General features: G+C 36.4%; 1 protein-coding gene and 2 long non-coding RNA genes across 3 annotated transcripts; all 3 read right to left on the bottom strand.

Annotated features, from left to right (window-relative positions):
* Positions 1–1,043: 1,043 nt before the first annotated feature.
* LOC110759131 (uncharacterized) lies at positions 1,044–2,226 on the bottom strand. Its single transcript, XR_002527057.2, has 3 exons — positions 2,122–2,226; positions 1,606–1,708; positions 1,044–1,474 (listed from the first exon to the last, which is right to left on the bottom strand). It is a non-coding gene; the product is annotated as an uncharacterized LOC110759131 (long non-coding RNA).
* Positions 2,227–10,702: 8,476 nt separating this feature from the next.
* Positions 10,703–11,910, bottom strand: LOC148293609 (uncharacterized). The gene is made up of 2 exons (XR_015836689.1): positions 11,717–11,910; positions 10,703–11,621 (listed from the first exon to the last, which is right to left on the bottom strand). It is a non-coding gene; the product is annotated as an uncharacterized LOC148293609 (long non-coding RNA).
* An 844-nt stretch (positions 11,911–12,754) lies between these two features.
* SHR (GRAS family transcription factor) lies at positions 12,755–14,845 on the bottom strand. Its single transcript, XM_088255452.1, has one exon. It carries the CDS (start codon positions 14,582–14,584, stop codon positions 13,058–13,060), a length of 1,527 nt encoding a protein of 508 aa, XP_088111578.1. The 5' UTR covers positions 14,585–14,845; the 3' UTR covers positions 12,755–13,057.
* Positions 14,846–15,030: the final 185 nt, after the last annotated feature.

The raw sequence follows: 15,030 nt of genomic DNA, 5'->3' as shown, positions 1-15,030 counted from the left end.
TCCATAACCTGTTCAAATAAAATAAAAAAACCCCAAAAAAGTGAGTATTATTAGATCATACACCTTGGGAATTACTTCATTCTCAACTACTATATATCTTCTTTGAAAAGGATCACTCCTTCAAAGAAGATATATCAATCCTTGAATATTTCAGACAGTGCCTTTCAAGCCTGAACATTACTAGTACTAAAGAACTGGCGCAAGCTTTGGCCTCTGATTCTCCTTATGAAGTTCCAATATCTACCATTAAGATTGGACATCTGCATTGCCAGAATGCCAGGTCAGTTCTAAGTTCTGACTATTGATCAACTCCTTGCAGGTATACCCTTTAAATAGAATATTTAAAACGTATAGCCGTACGGCTATACTATATAAATAGAACATTTAACGGTATAGCCAGTCGGCTATACTCTTTGAATAGAAAATTTTTACTCTATACTCTATAAATAGAATATTTTAACAGTATAACCGATCGGCTATACAATTTGAATAGAAAATTTTTACAGTACGGCCGCATGGCTGTCCTCTATGAATATTTTTTTTTACTGTATAGCCGTACGGCTAGACTATAAATAGAATATTTTAACAGTTTAGCCGTTCGGCTATACTATTTGAATAGAAAGTTTTTAAAGTATAGCCGCGCGGCGATACGCTAGCTGGGCGGTTATACTTTGTAAATTTTTAACAGTATAGCCGCCCAACTATACTCTTTAAATATAAGATTTTAACGGTATAGCCGCGCGGCTATACGACTTAAATTAGAAAGCAGGCATGCCTTGCACATCTTTCTTGTGGTTGTGACAAATTAGTGCAATAGAAGAATGTCCAAATGGAATGTAATGTGGTATTTCATTGCTTCCTCCATTGAGTTGAAGTTCAGTTGTATGATAATTATTAGAGATATTTAGTCATATACCCATTCTTAGCACTAATATTATAGATACACCCTACACCATTTAATTTCTATATACAAACCCAAAAAATGACAACTTGCCCTATTGAATTTAAGTTTGATTATTAGGGAAACAAGTGCATCAAGGATCTTGATTGAATGATGAATTTCAAACTCTCTCACAGACAGATATACAGTAAACATAAATAATGTGGACACAAAACAAAAACAAATAATGTGTGGAAAGGTTGTGCTTCACCCGGCCAGATTTCAATTAGGCTCAAACATAGGTTTATCTTACAAAAGGCTTTACATGATCGAATTCTGATCAGAAACATAACAACTGTGACTTCCAAGATCGATTGCATTTATATACATGCTAAAGAACATGAACAAGTTGATGTGTTGAATTGGAATGCAATGCTCAGCAAGCTTTCCTTTGTTTGAAGAAGTAAATCATAATTTAGATGAACGGCTAGATAGAGCATGACTAACGAGCTCCCTCCTCAAGATCTTTCCTGCTGGAGATTTTGGAATGGAGTTGATAAACGATACATGTCAAATCTTCTTGTAGGGTGCAACCTGCAATAAGATACCAACTTCAATGTGATGGCCTGTAACATACAACTTCAAGAGAACTGGAACTTTGGATGTATGGATGTTAATTCTGAAAAGAATCAATTGGATTTTTTTACAAGTATTCAGGAGCATACTTGTTTTGCAACAAAATCCATAATTGCAGCCTCAGTGATATTGCTTCCAGGCTTTCTAACTACATAGGCCATGGGAATCTGCCCTGCTTCTTCATCAGGATACCTGCTTCAGAAACGCCAACGGGCAGAAATCAGAACTAGTATACCTTGAGGAGGTAAACAAATAAATGAAATATACTGCAAATTCTTTCAGAAACTATGATCTTCTACCATGTAACCATGATACTAACTATGCAAGAAAGTGGAGGCAAAAGACCAGATTTCTCATAAAGGCAAACTTATCGGCAAAATATCCGTCAAAATTTTCTTCAATGATCTCATAAGTTCTTGAATTTCTTTTGTTTTTTGTTTTTTGTTTTTCTATGGACCAGTTTCTTTTCCCAGCTAAATACTTTTAAAAATTTTCAAAAGTGACAAATAAGAGATTAAAGTCGTCAATTGATAGATTGATGCCATAGAGCATGGAAAGAAACTAGCTTTTCACAAGCAAAGAATGTCATAGTACTAGATACATACGGAATCACAGCGGCATCGGCAATGTCGGGATGGGATTGAAGTATAGGTTCCAACTCAGCTGGGGGTACCCGCAATTTGTTCCAGACATAGGGAGACCAACCAACACATTACTCAAATGGACTTATCAAATACTTATACAACCATCTTTGTTATGAGTTTAACTCTCAAAGGATCTCTCTTGCAACCACCTGATAGGTCTTGTACTTGATCAATTCCTTTAACCTGTCAACAATGTAGAGGAACCCTTCATCATCAAAAAAACAAAGATCACCCGTCTGAAACCACCCGTCTGAGTCCAGTTGCCTTATTAACAGTATAGCCGCGCGCCTATACTGTATCAATAGAATATTTTAAAAGTATAGCCGCGCGGCGATTCTCCGTAAATAAAATATTTTAACAGTATAGCCGGCCGGCTATAATCTGCAAATAGAATATTTTAACAGTACAGCCGACCGGCTATACCCTTCAAATATATACGAATTTGTTTAAGAAATATTTCCATATTATTCCAATTACATGTTTCTTCCGTTTTTGTTTTTACCTTTCTCTTATTTGCAAAATGTTTGCTGGCACTTGTTAATTTACGCATTTCAGACTAGTTGTCTTGATCATCAATGGCAATTTCAGCTTTCTCTCTCTCTCTCTCTCTCTCTCTAGATGTAATTTTAGAACTAAAAATTTGGGAAAGAAAAATTATATTTAGAAAGACAACATAAGAACAGAAAAATCATATGCTCTTGGTTTTGGATCCATACATGAAGCAACAACTCTAGTGAAAAGAGAAACTCTAGGGGACCTGTCTCTTCAACCGGTGCGAAATGGAATCACAATCTGCATCGTTTGGAGTGCTCCCGTCAACAGATTCTAACACAAAATCGCTACGTTTTTCAAGGGGTGATTTCCTTGACAGGTATCACAGTTGAATCACATAACGAAACACACTGGATTCAATATATAAATTTAGCAAAAACCCTCTAGAGTAGCTTTAACGAATTCATATTAACATTTTAGAAGGGGGATCAGTGAGTGAACTCACAGCGTATTTGCATCTGCACAGAGACTTCATTGTCCCAAGCACGACTTCACCAGAAACATCAAAACACGGATTAGAATAAGGAAAGGAGACTAAGATATATTCAGCAAGTAATGTATTATGTAGGAACAAGACTTACAGATCAAATATGGCTTTAAATATTGGCCAAAGTCTTTGGATTGCATCTGCCACAGCTTCTGCATGATTAACATATCTGGAATTGATATTTACTAACATGTTTAGCACATCGCAACAAAATAAAAAGAAATTTATCATACCTGTCCGAAGTAGTTGAGGATTTTGAGGTAGTTTTAGAAGCCTATCCATAACTTCTATAAAGGACAATAGTAAAATTCGAATCGATGTAGAAAAGAAATTTGGACAACATCATACCCTGGGCATTACTTCAGCTGCGATTGCTGAAACATAACTTGATATAGCCCGGAGGCCGCACAGCTAAATAGAATATTTTAAAAGTATAGCGGTGCGGTTAGACTCTATAAAATTGGGATATACAAAATTATGATCTCACTGCTGTATTAGCTATAATAAATCATGGAAACAAGTTGTTCCCAACAATCAATGAGTGTGAGACAACCACGAGAATAGATAGATAAACTTTCCTACCAAAGTAGTTTACACATCCAGCAAGATGAAAAATTTGTGCTAAATGCAGAATCTTGAACAAGGTTTGATAATTGATACAGAATGAGTCAAAGGGAGAAACTGACAGTAAACTGTAGTAAAAGTTTTTGTTAATTTAAGTTTCAGGTTCTGTTTTCAACTAAAATTCATTTTCACATAACCTCAACTAGCCAATACATACAATTACATCAACTCAACTATCTGCATCAAGTTTTTATCCCCCAACAGTAGAATTACTCAGGTAGAAATATAAAGCATAAAATGAAAAGGAAAGAAATTAAATAAGGGAGGTATGGGTATACATTGATCTTCTGTATATATTCATCACGGTACTGAACCTTATGACCATGATACCTATCCACCAACAAGAACCTCCTATGCCATACTTTCAGGTTGTAAGAAATACAAACAAGACAAAATGGCGGCCACTAAGAGAATATTTAAAGATATTCGTATACATTTAAAGGGTATAGCCGATCGGCTCTACTCTAAAATAGAATATTTTAACGGTATAGCCGCGCGGCTATACTCTAGAAATAGCATAATTTAACAGTATAGCCGAGCCGCTATACTCTTTAAATATAATATTTTAACAGTATCGCCGGGCGGCTATACTCTTTAAATATAGAAATATTTAAATAGTATAGCCCAGTGGCTATACGCTTTGAATAGATAAACCCAATCCTAGACATGTATTTATAAAAAAACTCACGCACTATTTAAACATAGAAACACACCCAAAATCAACAATTGTATATTTTTTGGGTGTGTTTATAAATGGGTTTTGAGTGTGTGTAATGATGGGTTTTGGGTGTGTTTATAAAGTGTTTTGGGTGTTGGGTTTTTTTATAATTTCAGCCCCCATTTTGGGTGTTTTAGTGAAACTCCCATATTTTAACGGTGTCACCGCGCGGCTATACTCTATAAATGGAATATTTTAAGAGTATAGCCGTGCAGATATACTCTTTAAATAGAATATTTTAAAAGTACAGCGCGGCAATACTGTATAAATGGAATATTTTAACAGTATAGCCATGTGGCTATACGCTTTCAATAGAATATTTTAAAAGTATAGCCGTTTGGCTATACGCTATAAATGGAATATTTTAATAGTATAGCCGCGCGTCGATACCCTTTAAATATATACGAAAAACTTGTAGGCTTCTATTTCTCTCAGCTTCAATGGAAGATTCATTGACAAACGAATACGAATCCCTGGAAGAGTAGAGTTACTATAGTCAATACTTGTTTACGCAGGATCAAGTAGGCTGTAGTTCTAGAATGACTGACCTTTTGGTTAAGTTCACCTGAAGACTTCGCCAAAAATTGACTGTCATGGAGGCGATATAGTACTAGTGGGTGTGAAGCAACTTCCAATAATGCATGTACAATCAACATTGATTCATCTGAACCTGAATACCAACTAAAAACAAATAGATCAGAAACAGTTCAAGAGATGAAGTTCAAAATATTGTAAAAGTTTCTTGAACTGTATAAGCATTCAACAGTAATGTTGAACTTAATCTCTTGAACTATTTCTGATTTATATAAACGAAAATTTAAATAGTACAACAGAGCGGCTATACTCTTTAAATGTATACGAATTGTTTAAGAATTATTTTCATATTCCAATTACGTGTTTCTTCCGTTTTTGTTTTTTCATTTCTCTTGTTTGCAAAACGTGAGGTGAAAATTTAAAAATTCAAAGAAGGTGTTATGTTTTGAATCTGTTGCTAATTGAGTTTTTCCTTTTCTTTTTTTGGTCAAAAATAGATTTGACAATCCCACATCTGAAGACACCGGAGAGGTGTGAATTATATATTTGCTTTATTATAAAATTTAAAAAAAAAAAAAAAAAGGGATTTTATGGACAAAAGATTTTCTCAGCCCAATAAGGTATTGAGTTGTGAATTTGCTGAAGCTTCATGGCCCAGCTTGATTGCTTGATCCTCATATCAATGGGCTTTACCTTCCTTTTGTGCATTGGGCTACGATATAACTTGTAGGTGGCTCCATCCATATCACACCGAGTAGAATTCTATAAGCGCTCACTATAGAATGACTCATCAAACTGAATATAAGCGATAATATAATAAGGGGTTCTGAAAGCTGAAAATATGTTTGGTAACATATTGGTAACATATTTTGATTTCAATTTTCATGAAAGTGAAATCTAGTTGTCAAAATCACCCTTATTTTTCAAAACAACTTGAAAGTGTTTTTTGTTTTTTGTTTTTTGCGTTCTTTTTTCATTCGCTAATTTTACATCACCGAACATGAAATGCACTCCAATTACCAAAACTCGATATTTGGGACCTCCCGACTTGGACATGGCCCCTCAATTCTTGCGTTCAACCACAGGACCATCAAATCCAAAATTCACCCAATCTAATTCTTAAAAACTCATCAAAAAATACAACAAACTCTTTTCAACGTGCACTTCTTAGCTATTATTGATGATGCTTAAGTATATTATTAATGGAAGATAAAACCAGAAAACAACCCAACACTTCTTGGCAAATGCTAAACTCAAGCTGAATTTGTTTATAGAAGAGAAAAATAATTTGAACATTGAACATTGCCAAGCTTAATTAATCATTTAATTGCCATACTAGTCTGAGACGTTGAGATGTCTACTAGTTCTGTTTTGTTGCCTTTTTATTTTCTTTGGAAAAATGGTGAATTGACTAATTGGCATGTTGTAGCATTTACCAACTTTGATTGGGACCATTATTTCTTATCAAATACGCTACTAAATTTGGACCCCCCCCCCCCCCCCCCCCCCCCCGGGCGGCACCCCCAAATATTAGGACTATATTACGAGTTCATTAAGACCCACATGGAGTGGTTAAAAATAGATATTAACAAACCAAAAAAAAAATTAAAATTTTCATAATACGTAATAATTTTAGTTTACATAGTTGATTAATAAGAAATAAGATATCGAACTTAAGACCTATTCTAATATTAGGAACCAAAATACCACTAGAATATCAACTAGCTAGTTGGTCCTTATAGTTTGTAGGTTCAATTTTCGTAATTTAACACATTAGTTTACTAATTGTTGTAATATAAGGATAATAGTTTAATTTATTGGTTTTTGTTTTTCAATGGAGTTGGCATGAGGGGGGGACACGTATGAAAGGTAACACTTAGTAAATTACATATTTTAAATCGCAAAAATTAAAACTTAAGTAGCAAACCCAAAATTTCAGTAAATTTACTAGACAATTAAATTGTCTCCATTTTGGGCCAATTATACAGACTTAGCACTTGATGATCGGATATCTGACTGTGAAAGAAGAACTATTTACCAAAGGGGGGCTAATGGTACTTTTGGACCACGGAGGCCAGGGTCAAGTCAGGTTCTCTCCCGTCTCTACTTTTAATTGGTCGGGCACGGTCAAGGTCTCAGAGCTCAAATGTCTTTCATAGACTCATAGTATAGCCCATAAAAAGGGCATATGCTATCCTCAATGACAACATTACTTTCTTGTAACGAGAATAACATTGTTTTGCTATCATCGGTCAATAATGCAATAATATGGAGAAAATTTATCTCATGTGTCATTGAGCTATTGGCAAAGAATAACAAAAAGTGTTATCCCCGTTGCATTAAAGTCTCTATCCAACGACATACCTGTAACAAATCCTCGTATTATGTTTAAAAATAAGAAGTTGAATTAATTCATAAAGTTGAACTATTGGCCTGTTTATTAACTTGAAATAAGAGAAGTCATAAGTCAGGAATATCGTGAATAAAGAAGAGAATCAATTGGTAAGGGATCAACTATTACGGATTGTAATGTAGAATTCGTATAATTTTTTTAGGCTTTTTATCACAAATGGTCCCTGAGGTTTGCGAAATTATCACATTTCGTCCCTAACGTTTTTTTGTGACACTAATGATCCCTAAGATTACCCTCCACACATCAAAATGGTCCCTGCCGTTAGCTTCCGTCAAATATTTTGTTAAATTGCTGATGTGGCACATGTGAGAGCCCACGCATCCAATGGTATAGAGCCATGTGGCTTTAAATATAATATAATATATTTTAAATATTTGTAAAACTTAAAATCCATAAATAAATAAAAATTAAAAGAAACTTAAGTCTTTTATTAAAAAAAACAAAAACTAAAAGACCTGTACCATCCTTCTGCGTTCTCCTCTGCCAACGCCTTCCCCCCTCCCCCCCCTTGGTAGACCCACTATTTGCCTCTCTCTCTCTCTCTCTCATACTGGCCTTAAATTCCTCCTCTTTCTTTGAAGTCCCTACTGTGCCTTATAAACCGGCACACTTCCAAAGGGTTTGAAACTTTCAACTTCGGAGGAAGAAGAAGAAGAAGAATAAGAAAAAGGTAAATGTTTTCTATAAGTAGAACAATACCAACCCACGTCTTGACCGTCTTAAGGTTGCAAGAGTTTTTTATCAGGGGATTTGGAGAAGACCCAGGTGGCTGTGACAGTTTGTTAGCAGCAACAAGTAATTAAGGAGAGAATTATCTAGGGTTGGAGGATCCAGAAGATTGGGGTTTGAAAGAAAAATCCAATTTTTAAGGAGGAAAAATGAATAGTTGTATTGCAAGGAACGGTGTTGTGAGGCACTGGGAGAAGAAGAGAGAGAAAGAGAAGGGAGGAAGAGGTGGGAGAGAGCAGTGGGTCTGCGAGGGGGTTGGCGCTGGAAGAGGGAGAACACAGAGGGGATGGTGTACGTCTTTTTTTTAATTTTTTTTAATTTATAAATTTAAATTTAAATTATTTAATAAATATTTATTTTTTTATAAAAAGACTTAAGTTTCTTTTATTTTTTTTAAAAATGGATTTTAAGTTTTAAAAATATTTAAAATATATTATATTATATTTAAAGCCACATGGCTCTATACCATTGGATGCGTGGGTTCCCACATGTGTCACGTCAGCAATTTAACAGAATATTTGATGGAAACTAACGGCAGAGACCATTTTGATGTGTGGAGGGTAACCTTAGGGATCATTAGTGTCACAAAAAAACATTAGGGACGAAATTTGATAATTTTTCCAACCTCGGGGATCATTTGTGATAAAAAGCCATTTTTTTATTTCTTAGGCCATCCCCAATGGGGCCTTAAATGGGGCTCAAGTTTGTGCAAAAAAGTATCACCAATGGAAGATATTTGGGCCCCTATATCATAAAGCCCCACTGGAGTTGTCTCTAAATCTATGGACTCTTATAGAGGCCCTAGAGCCCAAGCGGGTCCCATATTTTGAAAAGCCGCAGCATACATCATGCTTTGTTTAATGTTTTTTTTTTTGCTTAATATCACAAAACGTCCCTAAGGTTACGAAACTATCAGATTGCATCCTTAATATTTTTTTTATGTCATTCGTGGTCCTCAAGGTTAGTATGTGTGATCACAAATGGTTCATACCGTTAGGTTCCATCAAAAACTCCGTTAGTTTGCTGACATGGCATATATATATCACAAAACATCCCTGACGTTCACGCACCTATCACAAATGGTCCATGCAAATTTGTTAAAATTTTTAATTTTAAAATTTATAAATTTTTATGAATTTTAAATTATTTAAAAATATATATTTTATTTTAAATACACGTGGCACTATATTATTGGAGATATGGGCTCCACATATATGCCACATCAACAAACTAATTGAGTTTTAAAAAAATAATTTAAAATTTATAAAATTTAAAAATGAAAAAACCAAGGGTTTAGGGTTCATAAATGGTCCTCAAGGTTAAAATCCTTCTATAAATGGTTCTTTCATTTTTAAATTTTATGAATTTTAAATTATTTTGTTAAAAACTTCATTAGTTTGTTGATGTGGCATATATGTGGAGCCCACATCTTCAAAAATATAGTGTCACGTGTATTTAAAATACAATATATATTTTAAATAATTTTAAAAAGAAAACCAAAATTTTATGAATTTTAAATGAAAAATAAAAAAATTTCGTATGGACCATTTGTGATAGGTGCGTGAACCTGAGGGATGTTTTGTGATATATATATATATATATGTCATGTCAGCAAACTAACGGAGTTTTTTTACGAAACCTAACGACATGGTCCATTTGTGATCACACATACTAACCTTGAGAACCACGAATGACAAAAAAAAAAAACATTAAAGATGCAATCTGATAGTTTCGTAAACCTTAGGGACATTTTGTGATATTAAGCCTTTTTTTTTTTTTTTCTAACAGCAACCAAATAAAAGGTTTGTCTAGCCCTTTTGTTTTTTGTTTTTTGTTTTCTTTTTTCTTCTTTATTCTTTTTCTTTTTTGGGTTTGATATTTCTTCTCTTTTTTTTTTCTTTTTTTTTGCTTTCAATTATTATAATTTACCTTTAGAATTACTACTTCAATTTTTCTATGTTTCCTTTAATTTTCTTTAATTATAAATTCAGTAGAAATGTTGATTTTTTTTTTTTTTGGAATTATGATTTACCTTTAGAATTACTACTGCAAAATTTGAATTTTTATGTTCATTAAAAAAAACTAACATAACATAAACAAACAATAAACCAAACTAAGTTAATAACAACAAAAATTAACACGTAAAACAAATTACATCATAAAAAAAATTCATATAGAGCTCCTGATGTAGAGCCCTCATTGTGGGAAAGATATTTTTAGAGCCCATAATATTCCAATGGAGCTCTAAATGGGTCTCCATCCACCATTTTTAGAGCCCCATTTAGAGACTATGATTGGGGATGCCTTTATGTGTTAGTAAATACAAGAAAAGTCTACATACATGGGCTTAGCCAAATTGACTAGAGCGGATGTACTCCCCCACTATGCACCCGAGTTTGAATCCTCCTCGTAATATTCTATAAATTCTCGTAGTGTAGAAAGTAAAATATCACTTGCATTTAAAAAAAAATAAATACAAGAGAAGTCAAGAATTCCAATAATTCCAACAATCATAAGGGATAAGGAAAGAAACTATTGTAGTACAAAAGAAGCTACGGAAGCATGCTAAAGAAAAATGAATGATGAGGTCCCGATCGATGAAGGATGTTCATCGTTTCACATAGTTTCTTTCACAATTGTTTTTGTTTATAACAAGACATTGCTTTACGCAATTGACTTATGAAGTGTGGAATTCATAACAAAATAAGATATGTCGGTTTATATTTTTATTCTTAGTATTGTGCTTTATGACTAGGATTCTATTGTCTCAGGCATCTACTTAAAATATCGCACTATAATATTTTATGTCCTTATCATATATTAAACTATTTACCAATGATTTAAATCACACACTAGTATATATACTTTTATCTCACATATTCTTTCTTTTCTTCATATTCTGCGTTTATATGTGATCTTTTTGTTGCATTGTACACGCATCGCATGTAAGTGATGTTCTAGTCTTTCTACCCCTAAATCCAACAATAGAAAAGTGAACCCGTCGCTCTAATAAATACAAATACGTTTGCGTGGTTACATCAAAGTTTAGTCTACCCTTTCAATATTTAGATGAAAAGTATATTATCCATATATGTATAAACTCTTGGCCAAGAGAGCTTGGCAGGGTTTGCCCATATGATCCTCTTCAACATGCATGTTGCAAGTTGAACCTGGTCCCGTTAAAAGTTGAAAAGGGAAACAGCTGGCCATTGGCGATGTGATCAAAAGGAAGAAAATTGAAAGCGTAGGCTAAAAGACGGGCATGGGCCAGCAACAACGCCAAGCAACTCTCTGTAAAAGCACCCCAAATGTGAAAACACTCATAAAAGACTAGACATGTATGTGGCCACTCCATCTAAAATAATCAGATATTGTCTTTCTTCTTCTTCTTTTTTAACAAGCATCTGCATCTGCGTTACAAGGGGAACTTTTAGTAATAATCACGGAACAAGAGTAACGTAAAAGAGACATCATGAATAAGATCAAGAGCACCGCATACCCGTCAAAAAAACTCATCACAAAAAAAAGCAAGCAAGTCGATGGGCAATCCTATTTGCTTTGCTGGGCAAAAGGACAACCTTTATCACCAATATCAAATCTGATCACTTAGTACTATTGAACTCAACCAAATGGTACCAGATTCACTATATATATATATATATATCTTCTAATCGCCTCAGCTACGTTGGTCTCACTCACTATATTCATCCTAATTTTTTAGGGCTCATGTGAAAATATATATTGAATAATTTGATACTTTGTGAGAGAGAGAGAGAGCATATATGTGGACGTGGAGGGGGCAAGTGTCATCAAAGGGATTAAGATACGCAACTCTTAAAAGGAGTTCCCACTTTAAAGTCTTGTTATTTCTTTAGTAACTTTCACATTTCTTGTGTTTGAATTTGCCTGCCGTGGGCCAAAAGTACGCTAATTTATACACCACCACCACCACAACACCACCAACAAAGTGTTTGATTTTGATGGAGCTGGTGGCTTTGTGGCGGGGGCCATGCCTCGAAAGCCTAGACTCTGCAAAATCACCAATCAAAGTATTTGATTAAAAATTAAATAAATAAATAAAAACTTTTCTAAAAGGAAGGGAGAAGAAGAAGACCATATCAAAATCATAGACAGCGTGCTGGCCACTAAAACCCTTTATGCCACTATTGACCAAACCACCTTTCCATGAGATTCCCCAAACCCATCCCAACTCCATGGCCGTCCTAAGATATTCTATGCCACCAATAAATTAGACAACGACCTTTTTTTAATTATAATTAATTAACCCATTAATTTATTTAACACGCTTCCATTTTTTTAATTAGCTCTTAATTCTTTTTAGCTGATCTCACCTTGAACTAACTAAGACACCAAATACCAAACCACCCCATTTCAAATTATTTTGTACTTTTGTCTTTTGATTGACTAATTGTGGGTTAAGCAAAGAGACAATGTCGGTGCCCAACTTTAGTCAAAGTTAGACATTTGAATGATTATGGATTAGCGGGAGTTGATTATGGATGATTTGAAAGTGAACTAAATTAAATTAGGGCATTTGCCCACAAAGATGATATTCAAAGATACAAAACCATCATTAAAACAACCTATTCAACTTTCAATAAAAATCAAGAGAAAAAAAATCACAAATAATTAATAACCCATGAAAATTAATTTACTTCATTCTATTCAAGCCAAGCACTATTATCTCCCTCCCTCCCCTCTTTCAAACACAAGAGGACTCCTTACTCACAAACTCCATAATGCACACGTGCCACAAAAAACCAATCACACGTGTGAAAATATATATGATCACCGATCACCGATCACCGGCCAGCGTATATCAAGGCCTCCAAGCGCTGGCCCAAACCACGGGCTGATCCTTCCACGAAAGGAATATTCCAGCCCCGACTTCCGAGCACTGTGTCATTGCCCAACCTTCCTTGTACCTCCTCAACAAGGCGCGTACGTCGTCGCACACCTCATCACTAAACGTCACTGGGCTAAACCCGGCCCCATGCATTCTCCTTGACCAGCGAACGGCGGTCTCGCGCCTTTCAACTGACTCTGACGGCGCGCAGGCCACCAAATCGACGACGGCTCGACCGGCTGCCCGCTCGAGCATCAACCGCTCGTTGCTGGTCCTGGCGAAGCTCTCGTCCAGCGCCTCGAAGTAAACCCTAAACCATCTCAAGCACTCTTGAAAGCCGTGGACAAAGTCAAGCCCGTCAACCCCAACGTCGAGATCAGCCTCTTCCTCCACGACAGTGATGATCCTCGGTCTCAAGCTCCGGAACGCAGACACCAAATAATCACGCCGGTTTCCAACGGCTTGGATTGAGTGTAGAGTGCCAACACAGTTGACGGCCAGGGCCTCATCGTCTCTGATATCCAGCTCTGATAAATTCAGCTCGGAGAGGTCGCCCGAGTGATGGACGGCGTTGAATTTGAAAGGCACGCCCATCAATCTGGCGAACTTCTCCATTCTGGCGCCAATTTCCTTCATTACTTTCTGCGCTGGTGCACCAGAGCCGTCGCTGGCTCTGGTGGCGACCACAGTAGTGAGGCGCAAGTGCGGCGTCTCATCGGTTCGGGTGGCCAGGGCCTCGAGCAGCGTCGGCCACTGGGTGCAGTATGTGTTGCTGATGTCGATTATGTGGAGCTTGGGCTCTCCATCGAAGGCTTCCATGATCGCCCCATTGCACGCCACGTGTCCGAAAGTGGTCCAAGGGCTGACCTCCTGGAACTTGAGCACCATTTTTCTGGTGGACTCGAAGGAGCATGTTTTCTCCGAGGCGGAGATTAGGGTTCGGTAGCAGCGGTCACCGGAGTCGGTCATGCGGCTGAAAAGAGCCTGGAGGAAATAGGAGGTGAGCTTCTGGTCGGTGTCGCCGTACGGGCTGCCGAGCTCGTTGAGCATCCACATGAGCTGCTGGACGCGGGAGCTGTTCTTGTCGGCGATGGCCTTGGCGGTCTCCAAGAGGAGCTCCTGGGCCCACTTGCCGTTGGAGAGCTCGAAGTTGATGAGGGCGGGTGAGAAGGAGAAATCTGTGGGTGTGGGAGTGGTTGTGGTGGTGAGGAGAGGGTTTGGGGTTGGAGGGGTTGGGTGGTTTGAGGGGTAGTAGTGTTTGGAAGAAGACGAGGAGAAGTCTTCTTCATCCATGAAAAAGTTGAAGCATTCTTCGACGTCGTCGTTTTGGTGGGGGTAATTAGGGTGAGGGTTTTGATGAGGGGGGCTGAGGAAGGAGGATCTAGAGCTGCTGGAAGTAGTGGTGGTAGTTGTTGGTGTTGAGGTTCTGGTGGTGGTTGAGTTGTTGAAAGATTGATGGTGATCGGATTGGAGACTGACTAGCCTAAACAAGGTATCCATTTAACCTGCGAAGACCCACATCAATAAACTTAACTTTGAGAAGGAGAGAGAGAAAAGAGAAGGAGAGAGAGAGAGTGTATGTGCTTTGGGTTGTTCGGGGACAGCAGATAGATGGGTCTTTGTGTTTTTAACTGTAGGAGACTGGGGGATTGAAAATGATTAGGATATCTTGAGGTTGGATTTTAGCTGGGTTAATTTCAATAACATAGGTTATAGGTAGGAATGAGGAGGTTTTGTTGGATAAGTAAAAAGAATATTGGCACCAATAAACTAATATCCATGACAACATTGAAAAAATAACTAATTATATAATATGTTATGCTATTTTTATACTATTGATTAGATGAAAATTTGTAATTAAGTGTCTCACAACTTGACATGTTTTACTAATTAAGCTTTACATGAAATGTAGGAAATTAATATGATTAGTGCATTATCTTGCCAAG

The sequence above is a fragment of the Prunus avium genome, chromosome 6 (assembly GCF_965620075.1).
Source record: "Prunus avium chromosome 6, drPruAviu1.hap1.1, whole genome shotgun sequence".
In the NCBI taxonomy this organism is placed as follows: Eukaryota; Viridiplantae; Streptophyta; class Magnoliopsida; order Rosales; family Rosaceae; genus Prunus; species Prunus avium.
The sequence above is the reverse complement of the archived record's forward strand: the minus strand, read 5'-3'. Positions and strand labels throughout refer to the sequence as shown.